Consider the following 27443-nt stretch of genomic DNA (forward strand, 5'->3'; position numbering starts at 1 on the left):
CGTTACACACCGTGCGTTGTTGAACATTGCCTGGCGCAGAATGGATGTGCGGCCCCATGTTGGCTCTTCCGAGGCATAATTATATCGGAAAAATGCCACAAAGATGCCTGTCCCGTGTTCGGCTCCAACAAAAATTAAAATGTAGGTTACGGCGGTGGAAAACGGCACGACGAGGTGTCGAGGAGAATGTGTGTGTGTGTGTGTGTGTGTGTGTGTGGTGTGCATTATTGATGAGTTTGGTTTTGACTTTTACCATCGTCGACCCGTCGTCGGCATGCCACAACCGCTCGGAAAAAGTCAGTCAGTCAGTCAGTCAGTCAGTCAGTCAATTCCGAAGACTTGTTCAACTTTCCACCCTGACTGACGATGATGGTGGAGGTGATGAACTTGCTTTAATCTGCTTCTTTGCTAACCGCTCTTTAAAGCACTCTGTGGCCCAATCATTCCTATCTAAAAGGCGCCAGCTTTGGGAGCATGTTGAAAAATGGGCCGTAATTTATTTTGATAAGCATTCGGTGAGCGCAATCGTAGTGAATGAAGCGCAGAATGAATGAGACATCTTTGTTTCGGATAAAGAAGCACAGTAAAAGGTGGCCAGCGCAAGCATAAAGTTTAGTCCTTAATGTTTATTAAACATTCTTTTAAATATATTTATATATATATTTTTGTGTGTATGTATGCATGTATGTATATCGATTCCAGTTTTGAAAGTTTACGGATCAGTTTCAGTATCAGCTCGGAAAATGGTACGAAGCGTTTCGTGTGCGATCCTTGTTTTCCCTTTTCCGTTAATGATTTCAGCTTTAGTCACATTTGCTTAGCTTACTTTTCTACCATTTACTCGCCGTGTGGCTCAATATTCAAACATTTGTTCCACCTTGCATCGAACTAAAAGCCGTTCCGATCGTAGTTCTTTAAGAAAGCTACGAAGGCCGTTTCGCTTGCAGTTAGAATAAGTTTCTTTTAAGTAATGTGATAACACCCTTTGTATACATAAAAGTAGGTAATAAAACTTACAGCAACGATAAGAAGGAATATCCTCTTAATAGGGCATTTCTGGAATAATCTACGGAACGAAAGGGATAGGCTAATCGCTTGTGGAGCACTTTGTTTGATTTTACGGTCTCTTAACGCCTTAAGTAGCACATATTAGTTAGGAATCATATCTCGCTATGTGCATGTTTTTGTCACAGTTTTCGTTTTGAAGGATGTACTTTATTGAAGTATTAAATGCTTTTTCATGGTTTGTTTTCTTTTTTCCTACTACATACAACTAATCACACAAAAACACAATCACACAGACACATCGCTAAACACACGCTCCAGCCAGGCAGTCGCGGGGCGACGCTCCCTGGAGGCTGCAGATAACTTTAAACTTATTGATGTGAGTGTTTTGTTCAGCAGTCGAAAGAGATCTCCACCGAGCAATAATTGACAGATTTTTGCAGTATTTTATACAAACAATCTACCGTAAAACGCATTTCTCTCAGAAATTGTAACAGTACGCATTCGCTTACTTCCTTTCCTTGCTTAGGTCTTTGGAAACTGACGTTGCATTTTTTCGATAAGTTTTACAATGTTTTAACCATCTCAACATACTTGCTTTTTCTTCTTCTCTTTCACAGGCTCAGTGCTTGCCGCCGGGTACTTTCGGTAAGTAGAATGATTATAGTTTCCGTGTTTACATTTACTTTAATTTCTCCCTACCAACCGCTCGTCATGATTGGGTTTTACCTTTAGGCCGCAGTGCAATTTAGTTAAGTGTTTGTTTTCGCTCCTCTCGCTCACTTTTGACAAATCGAATAAATCGCGTTTTTAGCGCCTCAGTACTTGTAGTTAGTATTTCACTTGGATTTTTTTTTGATATTGTTCTTCATTGATCCCCCATTTGATTTGATTTGATAAAATTTGATAAGTTGCGTGCACTCGTTTTTAAAACAATTTCTTATCATTTGTTGAACATTTAAATACATCGAGCTTTTGATGTATGGGGATCTGAATGTTGGAGTGGGGTTTTCTGCAGAGGCAGAGGCGTGCATATATGTTTGGTGGCAAAGAAAACGGAAGGACTTGGATGGGACATGCTTTGCAGACATTTAAAGCTCTCACCTCTGTCATTTGTCCGGTTACAGTTTGTTCACTTTACGTGCTGACTTGACGGGAATTGGAATCAAGTTGGGAGCGTGGAAATCATATCTCAAAGCCGTGATTGATTTAGTAACTGTTCTCTTACATGTCTTCATCACTGGCTACTGCACACGCTGGTTTACAGTGTACTTTAAAGCTTTAATCTTATGTTAGTGATATTCTTCGCAGTCCCAATGAAGCTGCTGTTTTGTCACTCGACGGAGTGCGATTGAAAAATAATACTGTATGGTTTCAAATTCATTGGAAAAGAAAGGGAATAGTAAACTGCATTCGTCTGTTGGAACGCTGCATGCTGAGCCACATTACCCTACACCTGTTGCTAGCATCTAATTTATCTGGCAGTAACCGCATTCAGTTACGAGGTTGCTCTCTTTCTTGGAATGCATTATGTGGCGTACCCAGGAGAACCCACGGGGCTACACGGGAAAAAAAAACAGCCAGAAACCTTCTGCGCCAGTCTGTTTTTACGACCCCTCCAATAAGAGCCAGCTTCCCATGCAATACGGTGAAAAAAGATGCTAGTGAAGGCGAGACAGACCGAAGGGGACACATTTTTTCGAAGCCTTAGATGTATAGATCAGGGTCTGGAGGGAGAGTACAAAAACTATGAAGCCCAGTAGCACTAGGGCGATTGGAATGCTGCGGTGACCTGAATACTTTTTCACAGCTATCGAGCAGTGACAGTTGCAGCTCGGGTTCGTCTAGGAAGGGTAAGAATCGATTCTCTGATCGAAGTCCACTGACAATGCATTAAGATGCTGCTGCACCATCAAAAGCGGCAGAGTAAAAATGGCATATTTATTCAACGACAACTACACACGTTCTCCCTCCCCCAACACACACACACACAAACACGCACACACACACAGTTCAGTAAATAGGCTATTAACACGTGTATACTCTTTGTATATAGCTATAATATTTGTATATATATATGTATGTGTGTATATGTATGATTTTGGTTTGGTTTTGCCGGTTTTGCAGTTAGTAGTTTGTAAAGATATCCTGTCTTCGAATAACACCGGTCGAGCTAACCTCGCCCGGTCATGAAGAAGTGTGCCTTCTCGCTCGCTTAACGTAATGTCGAAATTCGGTGTTGAATGCCTGCTTTATGCGTGTGACAGTCGCGCCTAAAAACGACAAAGTATACGCGGAAAGGGAATTGCATAACTGCAGGCGTTTGCGGCGTCGTTGCGGATTTGCATACTTTGAGGCAAATAGTGTAACGAATTCAAAGAATCAGATATCTCGCGTGACCTTGCGCCTACAGTTATGCAATCCATCATTCATTAGAGGAAAAGTTTAATACTTGTCGCTTTTAACACGACTGTGACGGTGGCTTGCATGATGTGATATGGGAAATCCCATTTCGAACCCTTTGCGAAACACTAAGCTGTTCAATCCTTCCATCCAGTATGTACGTGCATGCGTGACGACCAGTACGCGGTGAACGAGCGAGAGAGGGAGATAGTAATGTGCTTGAGTAAATAGAGCTATATTAGCCAGTCTTTGCTGCGAAATGCCAGAAAACACGCAGTAGTTAGTATGCTTTTCCAGTATCTCTTTAGGCTTCCGTCCTCTAAGTTTCCAACTACACAAGTCAAGCGGTTGACACTGTTGACAGCTTGGTTTGTTTATGGTTTATGCTTACAACGACACAAAAATTCCTGTTTTTTTATGTGTGTTTAGAAACATCGTACATGTAACACTGTCTACTACTAAGTTTTGTTTTTCCCCTCTTCTCACGCGCCTCTCCATCCATATTTCTTTCGGCTTTTAGTTTTCCAACACACACACATTTATGGTTTCTTCCTCTATTTTTTGGTCGCCTGATTTCTTCTTTCTCGGTGGGAAATTGTTCATCATAGGCCGACGCTGTTGGCTGTTCGACCAGCAGTAGTAGTAAGTACACGAATGATCATCCCAGAAGGCTTTTCGAATAGGACACGCAAAAGCTCTAGCAGAGTAAAATCCCCCTTCCATGTCTCCCGCAATCACTAGTTTGGCACTAAATAACAAACGACGGTCTTTTCCTGCATCCGATGTCCGATCCGCCGCTTAGAGCACGTGCAGATTTTCGCAGCTTTTCGATTTGGTGATGTCGGTGAGACAAATTTTGTGCAGTATCTCCTTCGCAATGTGCAGCGACATCTGCGTGCGGGAGTTGCGCAGATTGGTTGCACTGGCACGCTTTTCACGCTGCTCTTTCAGCCGTATCTGGGTGTGTGTATTTGGGGGGAAAAAAGGGGTAAGTGCGAGCGATGAGTCTCTAATGTGCACTAAAATACATCGGATTAGCGGTACCTGTTTGAGGACGCCAACGAGCAGCTCGTCGACGTTGTGCTGAATTCCGCTGGACGTTTCGATGAACTTTGCTTCCCGGGACGTGGCTAGCTGCTTTCCCTCTGCGATAAGCAAGGAAAGAAAATGGCGTGTTTTGGGGTCAGTAATAGCAGCCGAATGTGTCACACAGCAACTCGTTTTGGTATCTGAATTCCGGTTGGTTGGAGTTTTTCGATAGAACCAATCCGGTTCTGTCCGATGCCAACAGCTCCACCATCACTTACCGGCTGTGGTAATGACTCGGGCCCGGGCCAGGTCGGATTTGTTTGCCGCTATGATGACCGCCTTCTCCTTCGTGTAGTGTTCGGACCAGAGATAGTTGAGTATTTCCTCCGTTACCCGGAACGAGTTCCGGTCGACGATCGAGTAGACAACGACGCAGGCGTGCGGTTCGTACGTCGAGAGCGAGTTTTCCACCTGTAGGGAATGCAGAGTTTGGCGTAAACGTTCGGGGTGGGTGAGGATTTTGGACAGGCTTAACGGTCGTGTCGTTCGGTGAAGCGGACACGTTCCGCATGTGGCAACGCTTTGGTCACGTATTGATAAACCACAAAACACTACAAATAAAGCTTTCTTCATTTGGAAGTTTAATTTGCTGTGGTTGATCAAATTTACCTACACCGAGAGCCAGATAAATGATTAAGCTACTTACACTCATTTCCACGTTCGGATGGTCGATAAATATCATCTCCGACTCCTCACCGTCCAGCAGCACGCTAACGGTCTTCTCCCCGAACTCATCATCTTTCCGATCCGTTTGGGTAGACGAAGGGGTGACGCGGATGCGTACATGTCCCGGCGTTTTCACCGTTTGTGTGGTGGTTAAAATAGTGAAGACAAGTGAGGTGGAAAATGGAAAAAAGAAAAACGAAGAGCAGAAAAAGCGAGAAAAGAACAAACCGATTCAAAGCTCATCTCACATCTCCGCCGAGTTCCGATAATTACATTTTACCACTCGAAATATCATCTTCCCACCCCCCACCATTTTCTTCCCACCCAACCTTCCCACCCCCACTGTGCTCCACGGCCACAAAACGCTACAACATTCTGACATGAGTTTTCCAGCACGCGGCTTGAGGCGTTTTTTTTTTTGTTCCATGCTTGCGCTGGGTATAGAATTTAATAACATTGCCACCATCGCACGGTGGAAAACGGTTCGGCTCGGCTCTACAGGAAAACTGCCTCCCGCTTGGGGAACACCCGTCGCAACTTTAGCCCTCCATCGCGGGGGTAGAATTAAATCAATGATTCGTGGAAATGAAAATAACACTTGCTCCCTGTTTCCAGTGCGTTCGCCGGTTCGGTGGCGCGCTCTGAGGCTTGTTCGAGGCTTTTTATGTGCTGTTTCCGGTTCCTATTACTCTAGCCGAGCTAATTGGAATATTGGCAGCTCCAAATGGAGACTAAATCATTATGCACGCACGCACACACAAACACCAACATGGCCACCATCACACATACCGCATCGAAAGAGGTGAGGAATATTGCGCTTTGAAATAACGGCTGCCTGCACAAACTACTGCAGATCCTGTAATGAGCTTCGTTAAGCAGCAGCAGCAAATTTTTGTCGTACTATGACGTCTCGTTTTGCTCGCTAGCTACACTGACGTTGACTTTAACCTTCAATTCTAGCTAATTTGTTTGATATTACACGTAAGTTGGAAAACGGCCCGACCACAGCGCGTCTCTGCCGCTTTGTCATTAACGAAAGTGCATTCCAGCGAACGGTGGCCATGCTCCTGATTACACCAGAAACGCTCCCGGGCTGCAACGCTGTTGGCTGCAGAGTATGTGTTTTTTTTCTGTTTCCTCACACAAAGTAGTTCACTTTTCAATTAATAATAATGGCCAGCCAGGGTTTTATGGCGTCCAGCTTTCCCAACGTGCCCGCGTTCCGGTAACTTACCAAGACTGGCGTCGTACGTGTGCATGTACTCGGAGGTCATAAACTGTGAAACCAGGGCCGTTTTGCCGACGCCCGAATCGCCCAACATGACGACACGATACCTGTGGAGGCGAAGACCCAGAACGAACGGAATTGTTGCGTTACTTCCGCGAGGGTGCAATGTCTTCACGAGCAGTAGACATACCTGGTAGGAATAGGTTCACTCTCGTCGTCCTCGCCGTGAGATGAAGGAAGCGAATCCACGGTGGCATATCCTCCACCGCAACAGGATCCCTCGAACGGTGACCTTTCACTAGCGCTATTAAGGGAAAAGCCCCAAAACACATTACATTGAACATTTACACCGTTTAATGTGTGCTCAGCCGTTTAGGACCTTACCGACTTGCCGTGGAGTTGACGCTCGTGTTGCTTTTCGATCTTCGCGATATGATCGAATCACCGCAGTTGACCACCGTTCCTTTGCTGATCGAAAAGTGACGCAACCGGTAGAGATCGTCGCTCTGCCGTGGATTGTACGGGCGCTCGGGCAGTGAGCAAACGCGTGGCCTCGCATGATCCGGCACGGGAAGCTCGAGAAAGTTTGACGTACGTCTCTGGCGGCCACGGGCCGACGCCTGGAACGCTAGCGGACCGATGTCTTCGTTGGAGAAAACGGACGTATTCGAGGCCGCACTCTTGATCGAATCACGCGATCCTTTCCTGCTGGCCAGGAATGCGAGACCTCCCTTGTGACTGCTCCGGCGTCTTCCCTGCCTTCCGCCCATCGAACCCATGCCGCTCATACCGATGTCGCTCGTTTGGGTCAGATCGCTGGTCGATTTGCGGCATGTCAGCGAAACCACGCTATCGGAGCAGGTGCGATCGAGTGTGGAGTGAGAATTTCTTAGAACCTTTCCAGTGGGAGCAAAGAGAAGAACATTAACCCTCCGCAAAGGAACTCCAAATCGATGGGCTCATCTTACTTGATAGCCAGGGTTTGAGGTTATGTTGATAATCTCGCTATTGAGCTGACGGCGCGAATGTCGCGGCGAGTGCGAAGGAGACTTGGCCCTAGCGGAGGAACTATGTCCCGGTGAGCTGCAGCTCGCCATCGAACCATCTAGAATCGATTCACTGTGGAACGGGAGGGTGGATAGGAATGAGTTAGAAAAGGAACTCCAATACTTCACAGAGCGGACATACTTTTCGAGCGAGTTGTCCGGGGTCTTGCTGGGATAAATTCGTTTCTTCTGACGATCGATGTCGTGCGTGTCGATTGATATGCTGTTGGAGAAATCTTCCTTCGATACGGAGGGGTAACAAAACTCGAACCGTTTGCCTACCATCGAGCACCGGAGAAGTTATTATTACACAGTTGGAAGATCTCCGGGGGATTCTCCCTATATGTCTACTTACGTTCAAAACGTGGACTAATGGCGCCATAATCGATCTCCACCGTCGATGGCGTTGTGACGGACGTCTGCTGGCAGTATTCGAACACGTCCCCAACGCTGGAGTCATCCTCGGTAGTCTTGATGATCTTGGGGCTCGCCGGCAATGATGTTCTTTTGGTAGTGCTGGGCCAGGAATCGGCGTGTGTCTTCTTGAGATCGCGTGTGTGCCGTGGATGGCCGTGACCATTGGTGGATTTGCGGGATTGTCCATCTTCCATTTTCTGGCAGAACTGGAGTTGTTGAGTAGTGTACGGACACGGGCTGGGTGCAACGGGGGGCCGTTTTATATTAACCTTCGTCTGTACCACGATGCTGACGTGACATGTTTGGCTACATGGTTCTTGTCGACTTTAGTGCTGTTGTACGCTTTAATTCCTTCCTTTCACAGTTTCTTCACTTTTATTCGCTTTCATCGCCGGTTGATTGGCAAATGTCATGTTTAGAACATGCTGTTTTCACTGGAACTTGTACCAAACTGGGCGACGAGGAAAAAGCGGTTCAAATGGATACATTAGGTCTACGTCCGTGTCCAATGTCCCAAAAGCCCGGCACAATTTGACATGGACGAAGAAACAAAATTAGTCACACCCAAACAACAATTTCCCAAGGAACAAGCGACAATCCTGGCTCAGTGCCGAACAACAACAACAACAACATTCCTTTTGAGTCAGCAGATTTCTACTTAGATCGATATTCGGAAACAGAAAGCTTCCCAGGCGCTCAAGACTCATGCCTATTACGTTTGTTCAGGTGGTGCTCTATGGGAAAATTGTTGCGTACAGCCGCACAGGGATAGGCACAGGAAACGGCGGCAATTCGAAAGGGTGGGAAAAATGGGCGAAAGAACGAAAACAACCATCCATCAAACCAGGGCCCCGGTACAAACGACAGAAACGATAATCTTGGTCGTGGAGCTCGCCGGGAAGGTGTCCATCCAGGGCCAATCCCTTCGATGATATAGTACCTTTCTCAAGTGAGGCCCGTGCTGTGCGAAGGTGGAAAACTAATGGCCCCCTTTTGTCTGAATCGTTGTCCGTTTTGGGGGTGAAGGCGAAGCACGGACGGGAAGTGGTCGTAAATCACGCCTTCCATCTACAAAATCCACATGAATTCTTTTCCTGATATTCTGTGTTGTTCCCTGGGTGGGTTAGAATGGCCGGGTGATGGTGGAGCGAAAGCGATGATGTTCTGTGTACCGCAAAAATAGTTCATTTGAGGCGACCGTAAGGTGGTACGCAGATAAATCTCCATTAATGCAGCGTGGATTTACGGGAGAAAAAGGTATTCCAGCCTTACGAAACCCTTGCTGGGACAGTGTCCTAAAATCCGAAGGAAATTGTATTGAAGTCCTTTCCTTCGGCGACTGCCGAAGAGGGTAAAGGACAACTGCTGCTGTGGAGGGAGTGCGTTGGGGTGTCATCGTGGACATTCAAGGATTCGAAATTACATTACAACGCCAAGTCATGACAGCCGGACAATATTTTGTTCGCAAGGACGTAAAACGGCGATTCACAGCGAAGACGTTCCGGAATCTGTCTTCGGTCTGCCTATCACCCATCGTCTCTTCCACACGACCGATCCAGAGAGTTGCTGAGCACCGAGTGCCAAAATCGGTCAAGCACGGCGAAGCCAAAAAAGCACGCTGTTGCGCTTCCCAAACACTGGGACGGTATAATCATTTGAAGAAGCGCTTGTCCACCGGAGAAGTAACGAGAGGTACGAGAGCAGCAACCCATCCACGTCAACAGGATGCAGGTCAACCGGGTTTCGGGGACCGGGCACGGTGCGTCTGTGCGCGTGTGGTCGGTGTGTACGCTTCCGCTTTCCGCAAAGTGTTGGCTAGGTGACAGCTGGACAGAGGAAGCGTGTCGGGCGTGTTTGACGTGAAAATTCTCTTTCTACGGCGTGAACAAATTTCCGTCCTTCCGGTCAGGACCCATTTCTGGGCGCTCTTCTGCTTTGCGCGCCGGGTATTATATTTCGACGCCATTGGTGTCCGCTATTAAAGTAGATGAAAGTCAGCGAGATTTTCCATCGTGTCGGGGAAAATAGTGAAACACCTCTAAAATTACGCAGTTCCGATTATAGTGCGATAAAAGCTATGCTAATGACGCCTAAACTGAACTTTTGATGTATGACCTCCGCTCGCATAAATTCATTTTGCAAGGCGAAATGCATAACTTTAAGCGATAAGATAAGGTCTTTAATGCTTGTTCTTCTATAATGCGCAACAGATTACAATCGCAAAATTCACCAAAGACATGAGCCAAGCCAAGTTCTTCCTGCAAATTCCTTGAAAAAGTTCTCTCTCCCTCTCTCTCTCCCTATCTCTCTGGTTCCACATTGCTTAATAAAGCATATTGCCATTTTCCTTTCGTTAAACACTGTGCGATGTAGCGTTAAACATCCACCAAAGGTACGCATTAATCTCTTCACGTTCCCTCCCCGTCCCCTTCCAGTTCCTGGGCTCAGTTCGCTCTCCCGGTTTATTCTCCTGCCACTTCCGCCACTGTTTGCTGTTATGCTGGTTTTTGATTGCTTCAATTTAATCTAGGACCGGTGTCGGGGTTCGGTCAACTCGGTAGCATCTCCCCCCCCCCCCCCCATCTGCCCAATGGCCCTCCTTGCGGTACGGTGGAGCTGCGGCCCGGCAAGAGGGAATTGGAGGGATGAAACAAGCTTCCGCTCTACTCTCGCCCCACATTCCGCGCGAACCACAACCACGCCAATGAACTTCATTTCCTTTCGGTTGAATATAGATCCTGGCCCTTTTTTTAAGTATTGTACTGTAAAGTAACCATTTTTTTTTCTTCACTGCAGCCATTTTTAATACATTTTCGGTAGAAAGATAAGTAAGTATCCATTTTCATCGGTTCGGGCTGCAGGCGGGGATGTTCTCAAACAGTGTTCCCAAACTCGTGTCGAAAGTGTCAAGGAATGGTATAATCAGCTAAGCTCTCTCGCTAGCCCACGATGGGCGAAAGCGTTTGCATATCCTTGCGAGAATGTTTTATTCATTACCGTTCCCGCGAATGGAAAGCGGATCGTGTCAGCAAAAGCGTCGTGGCCACGAATCTTGCCGTTATGATAAATGGTTAGTTGCGTAGAATGGTTGTTTTCTTTTTTCTTGGTAGCATTTCTGCGCTGCGCCGCGTGACTGAATATCCTATTTATCTATGCACAAAAATTAGGCGACCGTTACGTGTTTCGCCGGTCCTACGGGCTGGGGCTTGTTTTGATGACAGGTGGACTACGAGCCAGCTGCCAGCAGCTGCTGTGTGGAGATTTGGCCGTTGGTTAATGAGAGCGAAATTGTGACAGTTTTGTTTGTTTTTGTGCGTTTTGACGTTGTCGGCGAATGAAATTTTCATATTTCCGTCAATCATAATGAAGCACGGATGGGTTTGATTAGGTTGAGCATGGAGGATGGTTGTGGAGAGGGTAGGGGGGCCGTGTTGTGGAGTCGCAGCAAGTTCTCTTACATCGGATAAAGCTTGTTGGCGATACACCAGGATACGGCACCTCAGGTGCAACGATACGACGGGGACAACAGCAACGACGATGACGACAAGTACGGCGGTGTGTGTGTGTGTGTGAGGGGAGCACTCTGCGGTCAGGTACAAACCACACAATTTCCACATTTTCGCCGCCTCAGGGGCAAGCGTGCAAGCAATATGAAGCGCGGAACGCGTACCTCAGGACCATAAAAATTCCAGGTTAAGCGAGTTAATTTTGCATGTATCCCATGTCAATGTCAATGGAAGCAATAATAAAAGGAGGAAACAGTTGGGAGGCTTGGGGACGAGTGGGTCTGTGAGGGAAAACCAGTGTGTAAACGCCATTTTCCACAACCGGGCGGGCGTACCGTTTTCCCAGCCGATCGTCAATGGCATTGTGCTATTGTGGCCAACGTCAAGGCTAGGCACAACGACGAGGACACCAACAAAAGGATCAATCTCATCAGCGGGCGGGTGGTGATAGGTGATGGGAGTGGAGGTGTATAATCAAAGCAGACCGGCACTCGGCGTTTTACCTCCCCCACTCCCGTCCCCTCTATGTTAAACCGTTCGAACCGTATGGTGTACCTCATCGTGTCGTGATGGGTAACATATGAACATTAATATGTCGTTCATGTTAAAGGTTTTAATTTGATTAAATTTTCCCAAAAATATTAAATGAATTTTACAATAAATTCGCATAATATCTTCATCTATATTTTCAGTTTTACAGTCCTGCAACAGTAGCTTTTGGGTATTTTCTTGTAAAAACGCCTGAAGTTATGCAAGTTGTTTTTGTATTACATAAAAAACCCTTCACTCCTAAAACATTTCTGAATATCATGAAAATACCCCTGAAGTTATGCAATTTTTAAAATAATACTAATCGGCTATTCAAATGCAAATTGCATACCGCCGGGCGCGCTTCCAACGGCATTCATCGCAACTGAACCGTTTTCGGGAATTAAATAAAGTATTGTGCAGTAATAATATGAATTTAAATAGTTAATGTCTTCCCGGTAGATCCAACGCACAATTGCGATTCCATTTTTCCGCTCCTGTAGGAGCATAACAACACAGTTCCATTGTAGCAGCGGATGAGTCATTAAAAAGGAATATTTTAATGTCATCACTCCAGCGGTGGATTTTCCCCCGTCATAGACGACCGGTGTACATTTCGGTGGAAAACAAACGGACAAGCCACAACGACGGCCTGTTTAAGTATTCATCGAAAGAAGTGGGCTCATTATTTGGCGCAGGAATTGCGTTGCGGTGTGATTAAAAATGAAACATGAAACGAGATAAAATGGTAGCAAAATCGTTGAAAAAGAAGGAATCCCGCGAGATGGGAAGCATTATCAGTGGATTTGTGTGGCTGGGTTGCGTACTAATTGAAATGCGCCCGCGGAGAAGTGCTTTAGCTGTTCCAACGATCGTGCTTTGCGAAAGTGATTTCTCATCCTGTTCCACGCTAGCTGAGTAGTAGTTGTAGCACTTTCGAGCTAATATATTCCCGTTGGATTATGATCCTTGAATTGAGACGAGACGAGAAAATTATGAGTTCATCAAGAGCGTCTATTGTTGTGCGGGTATTACCATCCAGCGAATGGTTATTGCGTCAAACTTTTCCTTCGATTTTCATCCACCCGAATCGTGGCGGGGTTGCAAGGCAGGTAGGGGCGGACGCTCGCTTTCCCAGCGACGCTTGGGGATGAGTTTCGTTTCTCGGATCAATTTCATTAATGAAAATTTCCCGTTGATTTTGCTCTCTTCAGTTTGATTAGTGAAATCGCGCTGCAAAGGTACGGACGCGGCGGATCACCGGGATCGGATTGGATTGAATTGGATTAGCGTAAGGACGCACGTGTCGGGTTTGATGCGTGGTACCAGCGCAGTCTAACATACGCTTGTCATGGTCGGTTGGGGAGCCACCGGCTAAATTTAAAGCTTCCCGTGTTGTATCTCGCCCAGCGCTCGACGTAATAAGTGCCAGCCAGCCAGCCAGAACTGAACACTTCAGCTCTCCCGGAATCTCATTTCCCAGTTACGAGCGATGGAAAAGTTCAAGAGTGCAGCTCGAAGACAGACAGACAACGAGTGCACAACTTGTTCGCATGCAAAACCGAGCAAACTTTGCTTTCTGTCAGACTCGGGACCGGGTCTGGCTGCATGGTGAAGTTTTTGCAAATTGTCGTCGTCCGGAACGAAGCTTCCGAGTACAATCAAATAGCCCCGCTTTGCTGGTGAAGTATCAAACAAAGATCCCGTTGCCGTTCCCGTTCCGGTGTGTAAGAAATGGGAGCTGAATTAAACCGGATACGGATACATAACTCAAATCGATCCTTTCTCAAGGCGCAGATGGCCGAGATGCAGCTTCTTGCTGGCACTTCTGCTGCAAAGGAGTAAGTTTCAAGTGCAGTGCACATCCTCTGGTCGTGTCACAGTATGGCCGTTGGCGTAAGCGCGACTCTCTCCGGCCCAGGCTCGATGCCAGGTGTAGAAAACGAGTCAATTATGCTCGTCTTTCGCAAACGATTCCTATTCGCTGTATTCTGCCGGAGCGTAATTACCATTTCCGGGTGTGATGGATGGTGGAAGCGAGTAAGGATCGATCCGGGATTGTGCTGGACTTAGCATTAGCAGCACGACTTGGATCCTCAACCGAGCGGGAGGATTGGTAGAGAGAGAGAGAAAGAGAGGGAGGGAGTGGAAAACTTGTTGCCAGATCGAACACGCTGTGGGTTGCGGGTTTGTGGCTTTTCCGGACAATGATTGGTCCTACGGTTTCATGTTGATGTTGCTCGCTCACTGACAATTGCATCTAGGGTGGGTGGTTTTTGGGTGGGGTTGGTGGTTGGTAGGGCTCGGGCATTGTGCAGTTCATCAACGTCAACCGACAGAGTGCCCGGCGTTCGACTAATAAGCAGCTCGACCCAACACAATTGCTGCTGCCTCAGCCGGACACATCTTGTTGGATCTTATTGTGTCAGCCATGGACTCCACTCTACTCGACCATGGTGGCCACATAAAGGATAACATTGTGAACAGTGTGTCGTGGTGTTCGGATGGTTTTATGGCCGGTGTTACTAGTGGGAACCCTCGACGACAACTCGTCACTGGTAGAAATATTGAATTGTAGCTTTAAGCACTAACATACCTGTGGGACATTGGTGGTGTTGTGTGCTGTACAATTTAATATTAGCAAAATGATGTGACCATCACAATGGGAACCAACACGCGCGGACAATGGTGTGGGGCCCGGGCGGAGTGAAAGGAGACGCGACAGACAATATCCGATGAAAACGATACGAAAAGATGGATGTGACAACAACGTGTCGATGCTAGCAGCCGGTGATGGATGTGTGCAAAGGTGTAAAGGAATTTACACCCACCGAGGCATGCTGGCGAACTCGAGAATTGTTTTCTTGTACACATCAGCTCGAAGGATGGATCGAGGACGACCGGAACGCTGCAGCACATCATCCACAAAGCCACCACCGCCGGCACCACCAGCAGCGGTCACAAGCGGTCGATGGTTGTGGTTGGCAGTGTTGGAAAAACCGGAAGAAAGTGGTGGATGAGTGTAATTGAAATATTTCCCTGACATTGATGGCTTTGGTCGAGCTCGTGTGATGTGTGTGTGTGTGTGCATGTGGTCAACAACTTCCAACTTTTGCCATCCCCAGTATTCCTCCATTTTGGAACCTTTTCCGGTTGATTGCCGGACATAAAGTAGTAATGTTGAATCCCGTGCCCGAGGCTCTTCTGTTCGAGCAGGTTCATTTCCTGCTGCGAGAAACGGCAAAGAATGGGCAGGAAAAAAGGGTTCAATTTCAAGTGATGTATCAGGTCCTAGGGATCTAGGCGAGAGTCTTTCTTTTGTTAGGCTGCCGGAGACAGCCTGATTTTAAACGATGCCCATGAGCACCACACAATGTATCGTTATGATTTCGATTAGAAATCTCCCTCGACTGTTCGCACTCTTATCCTTTTTGCCAGAATTCCACGGACCTTTCCTATCCTTTTTCGGCGAATTTGTCGAACGGTGTTAGTGACCTTGGCCAATGGATTCTTGCCTACGGTTCCGGGGAAACCCACTTCTGTTCGAAAAGGAGCGAAAGAAAACAATATAAGTATTGAATTATTATTCGCTTCCCGTCAGGTGCCGGTACCGTCGTTTGACCTGATGTACACCGGCAGAACAAATTGTAGCCCCGAAGGATTTTGGGTTCGTACGCGCGCTGGTCAGCAACTGTTTGCTTAGTATCGCTCGGCAGCAGCAGCAGCAGCAGCAGTAGCTGGAAGGCATAAGAGGGAGATAAAGGACCGGCTCTCGGTGTTTTGTTTGCCAAAGGCATGCGAAAACATCTTAGTTTTAATGGAAACGCTTTCAACAATGCTTAGCTCCCGTGTCCCAATGGACCACTTTGTGCATTTATGTTTTTTTTTCTGCTAAGCCCAAACCACCAAGCCCGTTCCTGATCGGGCTAATACTTGCAAATAATCAGCACAACAAACAAACCGCACCGAACCAGTCTCGGTCATCGGAACCTCCGATGTGGCCTTGTTCTCCGCAGATTATAAGTTCATTCTTTGACGTCCGACATATCCGACAGCTGAAGTGGAGTATGGATGAAGCAGGGATTATGATGATGATGATGATGAAGGCTTGTCGAGCAGGCTAATTAATTGGATTTATCCTGGCGGTCCCATCGGCCGATGGGGCGCGTCGAATGGGCAGAAACTAGTACGTCTAACGCGTACCCGACGAGTAGTGCGACGAGATACACATTACAGGGCGGAAAATTACACCGAACTCTGGCTCGAAATGGGCAAAGTTTGGATTGAAGGACAGTAGAAATCAATCAATATCCTTCCACCGGAATGGAACAGTATCCGGCACAGCATCCAACAGCATCCTGGGATGGAAAAGCCGCATTAGCTCTGGTGGTCACTCTCTCCAGCCCAATGCCACCTTTCCGATTCGTCCATGTGCCAGATTAGGCACAGCGCAACTGGGAGGACCGATTGTTTTGGACGCATGTGTTCCGTTCGCAGGCTTCTCGTTAGCTGAAGCTGACAGTGCTGTGTCGTGTTCGATTTGTTGTCGAGGAAATCGGGCGAACCGAAGCAATTTAACGATTAAAGCGATGATGGAGATATTCAGGCGGATTAGGGCGAACCACACAAACATACACTCATAATCGCACGACATCTTCGAGCCCGGTGACACAATCTGCTGTGAACCGAGACCTGTGAACCAATGGACATGTGATAGCGATTCGCCGTACGCTCTCACATGAAGCGTGGTTTATTTGTGTTGTGTGTTTCTGCAACGACCAGTCGCCCAGTGGCTGGAAGATTGCCGATGCTTTATAGAACCAATTTCTGACCATGACACGTGTTGCTGGCTACTTCGTTTCGCCTCCCGCTGCTGCCTACTTCAATCCGCTTTCGCTTCGGATGCTAGAATAAGAGTGTTGAACTGCGAATCCGTAGTGACGGTAAGAGCCTGATGCGTTCCCAGAGCGAGCTCAAGTGGCATTACCATTAAAGCACGAGCACAGGCACAAGCTCCTATTGGGCTCTTAACATGGTGGAGAAGTGTCTTTTAGATAAGACTGGTGACATAAAATAGTTGAAAAGTAAAAGATTCGCCTTATATAGAAATAACGCCTACATGTATGCAATCTGTAGCACAACCTCGCTGTAACGGCTATTTTGAAAAGCTTGCAAACATCGCCTGGGAATCGTTGCCTACTCGATTACTTCACTACGATTGGTTAGTTTTCCGCTTTTCCTCGGCAGAACAGATAGCACAGCAACGTGTTTGTCCATAAATCTGCCAGTTTCTCGCCTGGAGACTCAATGGTAGGGTTCCGCCTTTTTGCTCTCCACCTTCCACCATCACCGTGCGCATGTGATAGTGATGATAATCGCATTTTAAGCGTGTCATAAATTGGCTCTCACTGACATTAATTTGAATTAAACCGTAATTAGAGCCAATCTCGTCCCGTCCGTTACAGCAGATTCCCTAGCAGCGTGTCGGGGGATCTGCTGATTCTTGTTCCACATGGGGCACATGGGACGCTTCTTCCGGGCGTTCCGGGTTCTAAATTAATCCTTCGCAAGCATCCTTCGCGGCTCTGGGAGTCGGTTTGCAATCAACGTGTGCCTCCAGCATGTCACCAGTGAGTGCTCCGTATTCCTATAAACGACGATTTCTCACCAAAGATTGATGACTTTTTCACAAACTCGGAGGTTGTCTGTTTAGAAGCCAGACAGGAAGATGAAAAAAAGGAAATCGGCCAAGATAAATGAATGGATCCCGTACGTGGGGAGCTAACTTCCGGCCAAGAAGATGGCAGCAAGTGAGCAGCGTGAGTAACAACGCTCAAAAGTTAAAGAGCCAACCCTGGAAAAGTCTCACCGGGGAGGATCGATGGGTCATTTACTTTAGAAATTCTTCATCAACAAATTGTTGCCACTGCGTGGGAGGGCGCAGTGCTGTGGTGGGCGAATGGGCGGAGCGTTGGGATACCGAACCTCATAATGAACCGCTTCCGAAAAGTAATAATTTACTGTACTTTTACCAAAGTTCTACCCCGTTTTCGGTGGCCACAGGTTGTATGATGGGGTGAGATGGAAGGAGAGACGAAGGAGACACAGGCTGCTTTCGCTACTGTTTCAACGCGGCAGCGGTTGTTGTTTTGCTGCTGGTTAGCGCGCCGGAGTTCTCAAATATTGACGCAATCAGGCTTCGCCGCGTTGTTGGAAGGTGCGCCCCGAAGGGAAAGGGTTTTGGCTCCGTCGGCTCCATTATGGGAATCGAATTTCCAAATCGCTTCTTTTCACTTCGCTCATCATTAAAGCAAAAGCAAAAAAAAGGAAGCTTAATGGTGGAAATGTATACTGTTTCACTTCACCTTGGGTAAATCGGTTTTATTTTTGATAATTTTCTGCCAAACCTTCGGGGTAGTGCAGTGCAGAAAGGGTTGCCCGCCAGGATGGGATAATAATTTTCGGCATTATGAAATTCATTGTGATGTGTTGCTGCTTCTTATCCCTCGGTCCCGATGCTGCTTGTGCTGAATGGCAGCCGTTGCCTTTGGCCGGACTGATTATGCGCGCTCGCCAAAGGTAAATAGAGAGTGAATAGAGACGGTACGCAACCAATCAACCCAAAATCCGCCGTAATTGGCTCACCGCAAGATACAGAGCTCCACCACCCAGCCCCAGTCACTCCCTTTTTTATGAGAAATCCTTTTTTCCTCGCTATTGCTTTGTTTGGTTAAGCACACCAGGTTACCTCTAGGTACGATAACAATGTGCTGATGTTGCTTATTTCTCTGGTCTCATCTTTTGGCTTCTCATTTGCTCCAAAACGTTTGTTCGTAAATGATCCGACACAAGAGAAGCTGTAGAAATATTTTCATTTAAGGATACATACTTCTGTGTGCGTTCCGTTTGTTCCCTTTTCTGGGTTCGCGTGCTTTCCTGCTTTGCTGGCTGAATTCTGTTCGTGCTACTGTGATTATACCAACTCTGGCAGGCTCCAATGGCAACGCCGATGCTGCGTGAAGTGTATTTGTGTGGGAAATGAATCCCTTTTTTAACCGGAGGGAATACTTTCATCCCTCCAAGGGATCCCCCCGAACAGGGGTTTGGGAAAGCTTTTTCCACTGAAGCTGCATTGGGTGGGTTCTTTCCCATTTTTTTTTGTTTTTCGTCGGGAGGTGATTTCGTGAAGATTATCGGGAAGCTGTCGGCTCGGAGGAGTGACGCAACGAAGGTACGGAACGATCGCATGAATTCCAACAAGCCGGTGGAAAACGAAAAAACACAGGCTCGTAGCAATCCGAGATGCCTTTAGCAGCAGAAAGCGAACAGTCTGTAAGGATTTTTGTCCGCTTAGAAATAAATTAAGAAACCCTATACTACCATGTACCGTACAAAAGCAGACACACAAACACACAAGAAAGCATAATTTATTTAAAACGATTACTTATGCTTGTTATACGCCTATTCCCCCTAGATCCAATGGGTTTCAGCTCTTCAGTGTGTGTGTGTGTGCTTGTATGTGCGGTTTCCAATGAAAAAGGATTCCGAATCGAATGAGCTGGAAAGGAAAAATGCTACTAGCTTCAGGCTGATGCTCGGCCCGGCAGAAAGAGCAGCAATCGATAACAATTGATCTCCTCGGGGTCCCGGCGAGAGTCCAAGTCCAACTCCGAGTGGTTATTTTAGCATGGCAGAAGAAGTATTTGCACTCAATTTTAAACGAGGCATAACGAAGAGCTTTTTTTGGCCTTGAAAGCAGTGGAAGGTTGCGTTTTTCTTTTCGTGGCTGGGAACACACAAGAACTCGATTTTCTCTTGCCACAGCAACAAATCGATGAATCGTACAGAATGTGTTTGTTCAGCAATATTTTCGCTATCGAGCTCAAATGCTTTCTTTGCTTTGCCAGTGCGTTTGGTTTGGTGGTAGCCTCGCGATGCTGGCGGGTGATTGATTTTGTATCGAGCCGAAGATCCTACTGCCGTCTTTATGGGCGAAAATGGTGTGCCAAGTCGCACCAGTGCACACCAAGGCGCGCCAAGTAGATTGGCAATAGGTAAGGTAACGTAATTTAGAGCACTCTTCACCATTCTTACCGGGGTGTTCCGGGATGAAATTAGCATTACATTAAGGCTTGAGATATATTACAAAATGTTATGCGCGAAATCTGTACACGAACAGATCCTTTATGGCGAGGAAGCAGAGAATCAGGACAAAGGATCGCCAGGCGGGAAAAAGAAGCACCGTAAAATAGCGTTTGCATTAAATTGGCAATAAAAGTCGGGTGAGGCCCCCAGAGAGAGAGAGAACTTGCCGCACGCCCATCCACCAAACCCCATAGAATGGACCGAATGAAAATGGAGAAAACTTCATCTACTTCAAGACTTCATACAGCACACATTAGCGGCGTATGAAGCGTATTATGGCGTTGCGCGGTACAATGTATGCGACATGCGACCCCCAACAGCGCGCATCATGCTGTGTGCTTTTGGCACGTCCAACCTTCACACCTTTACGACACAAACTTTGTCCTGCCCGTGCTTGTCGGGTGCAGCTGTCGTGTGGACCACGCACCACCTCCATCACACGCGCCTGCCGCCTGGGGGGGATGGGGTTTTCGCGCGGGACGTGAAAATGAAATAGAGAATCGAGCCATGGAATCGAACCATAAAACTCAATTTCGATGTTGTTTTTGCTTTCTTCCATTTATGGTTGTTTTGATTGATTTTCGGCTCCATTCTACCAACATTCGAGGTTGGAAAATCGTTCATCAGGTGTGTAGCGAGGATATGCGCCGTGTGTGTGTATACACAGATTTACGCCATCATTTTTTGTCCAGCCGGCTGGACTGGGGTGGTTGAATTCGGGTCCTGGGGTCGGTGTAATTTCCCGGTTTCTGCATCCTCGCCACCACCAGCACGTGGGGTGTCAACGTGACCTCCGTGAAGTGCAGCTCCATTTAAAGCATCAGTGCAGATAGTTTTATTACTTTTTCCGCCATAAAATGGACACATTGAAAAGTTTACTTTAGAAGTGCTTGGTTGGAGTGTTCATCACCGTGTGGTCCTGGGGGAAATAAAGTTATCAGAGCAGCTCTTGTCGAACAAATAGATAAAACTGAATCGAATTACGGTGCCTCCATTGATATAGCTTTTTTAAAGTCGATTGCAGCTGAAATCATTGCTGGAAAGCATTGAAAAAGCATCGAATAGGTTGTTAAAACACCAAATTGCATACCTTTGGGCGCTCTTTGGTACGCGGTTTAAAAACACCGCCTAAAAGTATGCAATTTGCAACAGGTTTTTGAATAAAGCCGTTTAAAGCTTGCTCATTCGAATTGCGCTAGAACGAACGGTCGGTGGATTAGTTCTTCAGGCAACGTATCACTCCGCCGGACGGATTCGAATGCGTACCATTGAATTTCCCATCCATCACCATCGATTTTCCCTCTCACCTTTTGATGTTTGCCCTCATCTCGCTCTCCCTCTCTCTCTCCTCGGGGGATATGTTGACATCGTTATGGATAACGGAAAAAAGCCGAGACCTTTTGCCTGCAATGTTGTGTCGCTCGTTGTACACTGTTACCCATCAAAAGTGCAGAGGAGGGTGAGTTGGTTGGTTGGTTGGCTGAAGGTATAGGATATAAATGAACCGTAAGGACATCACTCTCCACTCGTGGGTGGATGGACGTCGATGGAGCAGTATGGAAGAAATAAAGAAATCCCAACCAAGTCCGATAATCATTCCGACCGATGATCTGTGCGCTTGGTAGGTTGGAAGATTGGGGGGTCGAGATATATGTGTATCGGTTCCAGCTGTTCATTTCCCGCCATCATCGCACGTTGGCGTCTCAGCAGCAGCAGCAGCAGGAGCAGCGGAGGCTGAAACCGAAATCGGACGGACCGTTTGGCACAGCGGGAGCAACAGTACTTGTAGCCGATTGCAGATTTGATGGCGGGGATGCTGGGACTGTGGGCGAATGTCTTCATGTTAATGCACCCGTAACGGGACCCGAATGTCGTTTGGATGGTAACAAATAAAGGCAGATATGGAATGGCAGCAATGGCCACTGGCAGCCGATTTCCTGCGTGTCCTGGCATGTCTGATTTTTGTTTCTCGGTTTGATTCCAGATAATAGTTAACTTAGAAGGGCCGGAGGAATGATAGCGAGAGCTGCTGGGACCGAATCTCTTTATTCTGATGTTCATTTCCTGCTGTACTGCTGATAGCGAGCCAGCGATATCTGGGATCAATGCCAAGAGTAAGAGCCTCCACACATCGCTGTACTTTTGGCTAGACTTCCCAAGCAAAATGGGGGAAATTACTGGCAATCAGTTACGCTTTATGTTTCGCTTTATTATTCGAGCTGCTGGCGTACGGCCAACGATGTATGGATTGTGTTGCTAGTTCTCTATTTTGGGGTCATCCACGTACTTATAACTTCACTTTCTTATTAATCAATTCTTACGGTGAGAGTTGCGAGCAAAAAAAAAACATCAGCCCGTTGATTGAGTGCCACAAATAAATACTCATCTCAACTCCAATCATTTTAATGGAGCGTTTCAGCGTAATGGTTCGTTATTAATAAAATGAATGATTTATTTTAAAACAATATCATCCAATCTATCCATCCATCGAGATGGATTCGCGCGAGAACAAACGCTTCCTTCTGCTGTCACCTCCCTTTGTCAGTCAAAAAATAAAAATAAAGTACCGCGCAATAATGGCTCCGGGGACATTTATTCCATCTTCCGCATGCACAATGAAGTGGAAGGAAAAAAAACGAAACAGAACAGAGAAACAAGTCTGAAAAATGGTTGTAAATCGTCCAAGACATTCCTTGTTCTGTTTTTTGTTCGCTTTTTACTCATTTTTGACAATTTATGAGTACAGCAGCAGCAGCTGCAGCAGGCACACTGGTACGACGCCTCCTCCACGTAATCCCGATAGGGCCGATTTGTTTAGCATCGTAATCATGATTATCATCGTTATCATCTCGTGAGGGGCTGGGGGGGTGGAAAATGCCAAATTCGTCTGTTTTTGTTCCCTTTTTCGCTTGTGTCGTGCTTTTTTTCCACGCCCCAAAGGAGTAGGAACTCTGAGCACTGCAAGGCGTTTTCGCTGTCGTTGTCGTCGAACTGTAACGACAAACTTCCCGAAAGGCAACACGTGGAGGAGTGCCACGGGGACAGTGGCGGGAAGTGGAAATTCATTGGATGAGTTTTCCTTTTGTGCGTTCCAACTAACCAGCACCTGGGTGACGTTCGGTTTCGACGTCAGGAGCTACAGGTAAATTCAATTGCCGAAAACCATCTCCGAAAGCCTGACTCGCGTTTTCAGGGGCGGCCCGTACACATCAGCAGGGCACAGCAGAGATAAGGCGCACAGCAGAAACGAACCAAACGAGTGGAAGATTCGCAAACGATAAGAGATTAATCGAGTAGCAAAAGCATTCAGCTGGGATTAGTAGCGATGAAGAACAGTTGACAAATGGCGCAGCCACGAGAGACCGGGCCTGGCGAGGGATAGGGGGACCGATATATCCATTATAGCATTTGAAAAGGATCGCTTTGTTGGGATACACACTTTTTTTTCGCTTCCTCCACGTCTATCGTTTCTTGTGGCTTCCCTTTTTTTTGGATAGAAGGAGGCCCGGTTCAATTTCGCCGGAGCTTCTCGTACTCGGCGATCGTCTAGCAACAGAATTAGGCACACACGCACACACATTTAAAACATTCGCTCGTTCGTTCGTTCCTTGCTCTGGTGTGTTTGTTCCGTCTTCATCCTGAAGCGACGGCTTTTTTTGTTGTCTTGGACAGCAGAAAAGTTCCATCCACCAAACATCACCGAAACAGTGGCAAGAGTACGCTTGGATGAACAAATATCGGAACCACTTTTCTCCACCCTTGGCCATCCTTGGCTTTTTCCCGGTAGGAACATGTTTTTTTGTCATGCAAAATACCCCTGAATGGGGGAAACTTTTTCCTCTTAGACAGGCGATTCAAGCGCTGGCAGACAATGGAGAGGCGATAGCGACCAACCGTGGGGACAGTTGGCTGATGCACGGGGTAAGGGAAAGGCTCGGGTCGGAATGCGGAAAATGCGTGTACTGTCGGGAAAAGCAAGCATCCTTGTTCCCGAAATTTTCGGAGATTTCCGCATTTCCTCCTAAAGTGGTGAAGCATTTTTCCTTCCGTTTCGATCGGTCGCCTGCCTCTCTATCGCTCTAACGCTTTCTCACTCTCTCTCTCCCGCTTAGGACAATCGAAGTCTTGAATGTTAAAGCTGTCCGGTTGGGCGATAGAAACTGTGGGACAATTGCTATAAAACACTGGGATTAAATTGACCCAACCTGACGCTTAGTTGGGAAAACAGGAAGAAATTAATTTTCAACATTAATTAACAACCAGCTTAATGAATTTACTGCTGCTGCTGCTTGTTGTTTCTCGCAGTTGAAAAGCTGAATAGTTTGCTAAATAAAGTTCGTTTAACATAAGATTCTCGTCCACCTTGTAAGAAATGTAATCTGACACACAAAATACAGCCATTAGTGAAATGGAAATTCTTCCTTGCAACGCTCGATTCAAGTGCTTCTTAACTGGTTAGCAGCGTTTTGCAGATTTCCACCCTTTTTCCTCGCAGCAACTGTGGCGAGAAGATGATTTTTATTTGCCAATGTCACAAAAGGCACTCCATAAAACACTCACGCGTTTTCTGCGGATGTCGGGTGGGGATGGGGGTGCTCAAAGTCGGACCAAAATCCCGACGTCAGCTTATTCGGTTCGGTTGAACTTTTTCAAGATTAGCGGATAGTAAAAACCGCGCGTTACAAACATTTTCATCCCACCACCGCGAAACCGCGAAGGAAAACTCCAATGCCACTTGGGGAAGATAAAACGGAGCGAAGAAATCGCTTCTTGTCCCCTGCTTGGCGTCGTGTAAAGCCTTTTCGGGTGGCAAAAAGTGTTTATGTTTGCCTGAAGCTTGTGAAGTGAGAGTAAAGATGGAAGGCATGGACAGAAATATGGGATGGAAAAGGCGCTTACACACGCCTTGTACTACACGTTGTTTTCAAGCTGTGCAGCAGTTCTTGTTGTTGTGATGGGGGAGTTTACATCGGCCCCAACACTTCCCCGGGCTCTGACGAACGCTTAAAGTGTAGCGCCCTTTTAACCTCACCCACCTAAAAGCAGGTCTTCGGTTGTGCCAACAAACTTGCTCGGACCGCACGTACTGATCGGAGGTGGGGAGAAGGATTTTCACACGTACAAACACACACACTCACACGCAGACAGGCGGACGTAGGTGGTCCTCGCACTGAACTAAAATGCAGGCCACATAAGTGCTCGAGCCGGAAACAAGGATCTCTTGAGACTCAATCACATAACAGGCTGCAGACGTGATGGCGTTAGTCCTTGCCGCAGGCTCTTCCGGACGGTGACGTAGGCCGAGGACGTGTGTTGGGGGAATGCGGTCTGTTTGGAAGGTGGTAATATTTAATTTTCCGCAACGTAGCAATAATAGCGCGCTGATGTCGAAGGAAGTGTGAGCTAAATGAAGTACGATGTAAAGGCACAACATGGCGAGAAAAAACGCATCCTCCAACAGACCAACGCGAACGTCACAAGGCGTAAGAGTGACGCGTTACGAAGTCGTGATTACGTGAAGCCGTTGCAAATATGGAGGCGGTGGTGCCCTCGAGGGATCGGCGAAAAATGCAAATCACTGCACAAATCTGGATCTGGAGGCAAATTATCATTTGGAGTCCTAGTCATCGTTGGCAGCAGATTCGCGTCAAATAATCTCTTCTAGTCTCTTAGTGCCCTCAGTGGATGTGCTAGTGAATTCGTGTTGTCACTTTAAAATAATCTCGCTTTCAGTCCTGCGGCGCTCACCGACACTGACACTGACACTGAAAAATTCGGGCAGACGTACCGAAAATAGCAACACACCCGGAAGCAGTAGCAGCAGCAGCAGCAGCAGCATCTGCAGCCAAGACAAACGGTTGCTCGGTGGATGCGAGTCAAATCACCTGCAGAAACACCTGCATACGTACACGGTCACAACCACACACACACATCGGACAGCCACACAAAGCACCGTCGTTGTCTTGACCCTCGGGATATGAGGACACACTGTGTTCCGTTGGCCAGAAAAAAACTACCCCCGAGAAAGACTGCTCGAATTGGTGCAAAAATAATCCTCCGAAAAAAAGAAGGGAAAACTCACTCACTCGCGTTCGGAAAATCGTTCCGTGAAAAACACATCAGTACACGTACAATTCACACACACACACACACACACACACTCACAGGTATAACGCACCGGGATAGCACTGGTTGGTGGAAAAGCGCAATCGAAGCGCACGCTCCCCTGCTCTCGAAGCACCGATGCAATCAAGGACGACCGATTCGGAGCGTTATCCTTGCCAAACTGACTGAATGACTGGCTAACTGACTGACTGGCTGACTGAATGACTGGGGCACGACTCTGCAGGACTGCTGGCTCTCGAAGTCGATTCGCCGCCGAGCGAATGGCACGCGCGGTTCCCTTCGTTTGTGCAACGGACGACCGGGTTGTGATGATGGGCACACGCTGGGATGAGTGCTCAGCGTGGAATGAAGGTTGATTGATGCGTATGCAACGGCCAAACGTGTACCATCAAGGATCATCCCGAGTACCACGATGAGAGAAAGAGCGAGAGAAAGAGTGAGAGAAAGAAATCAAGAGAGAATTTGTTGGCGAATTTCCCCACCTGATGATGTTTGCTCTCGGTAGTTTTCCCTCGGCAGAAGGATAAAGAATCCCTGTCCACGCAAAACAATCCCGGTGGCGTGGAAAACTGGACGGAAATCTCGCGCATACAAAAACACACAGGCACACACACACACGCGAACTACATAGTTTCCAACGGCTTCTTCTCTCCGATGGTTCGTGTGTTTCCATAGTGAACGTGTAACAAGTGGAAAGAACCATCGTGTGGTTTCATTCAAGTTCTTTTTATTGCATTTCCGTCCAAGAAAGGATACTCTCGTGTGTTCTGATCTCGTAGCCCTACGCGTAGTATTCGTGAGTTTTTCTTTACGTTTTTTTTCTGGCAGATTGTAGGAATCATCTTGACGATAGCGCGACCTGTGGCAAGAATTCCTGTTGGTAGAATGGAATGTTGCCCCAAAGTTCTTTACGCAAGGAGATAGGGTGACGTAAACAGCATGGAGGTTAACCACACGCTATGCTGGTGGTGTGCGTTGGCTGGTGTCTTTATTGCGAGAAGAAATCAGTAACAGCTATTTATGGGAAATTTTAAATTTTTCCTAAATTTTGAAAATTAGTTAAAATTTGTGAGATATATTTTATACCCCTTTGCATCTGAATTGACTCCAATGCAACTGCAGGTGGTGGGCCTGTAGTATCTCGTCATGAATCTGCAGGACCTTCGGATGCAAATGAACTTTATGCGAGTGGTCGTTCTCTCTCTCCCTCTCCGGTCGGTATTAGCATACAGAAGCTTGCACGGACGGTCGCTGCCAGGAGCTACAGTTGCCTTGAGCAAAAGC

General features: G+C 47.1%; 1 protein-coding gene across 6 annotated transcripts; it reads right to left on the minus strand.

Annotated features, from left to right (window-relative positions):
• Positions 1-606: 606 nt before the first annotated feature.
• On the minus strand, positions 607-26549 carry LOC118512079. 6 transcript variants are annotated; one of them, XM_036056021.1, is made up of 11 exons: positions 26212-26549; positions 7793-8305; positions 7580-7715; positions 7360-7510; positions 6776-7287; positions 6582-6695; positions 6398-6498; positions 5144-5244; positions 4716-4908; positions 4453-4553; positions 607-4365 (listed from the first exon to the last, which is right to left on the minus strand). In XM_036056021.1, exons 2-11 carry the CDS (start codon positions 8046-8048, stop codon positions 4207-4209), a joined length of 1824 nt encoding a protein of 607 aa, XP_035911914.1. In that variant the 5' UTR covers positions 8049-8305; positions 26212-26549; the 3' UTR covers positions 607-4206. The 6 variants fall into 6 exon arrangements, with proteins under 6 accessions (XP_035911914.1, XP_035911913.1, XP_035911911.1 ...); XM_036056020.1 differs by having other exon boundaries at positions 26199-26549; XM_036056018.1 differs by having other exon boundaries at positions 26120-26549.
• Between the last annotated feature and the right edge of the window lie 894 nt (positions 26550-27443).

This window comes from Anopheles stephensi, chromosome 3 (assembly GCF_013141755.1).
Source record: "Anopheles stephensi strain Indian chromosome 3, UCI_ANSTEP_V1.0, whole genome shotgun sequence".
Taxonomy (NCBI): Eukaryota; Metazoa; Arthropoda; class Insecta; order Diptera; family Culicidae; genus Anopheles; species Anopheles stephensi.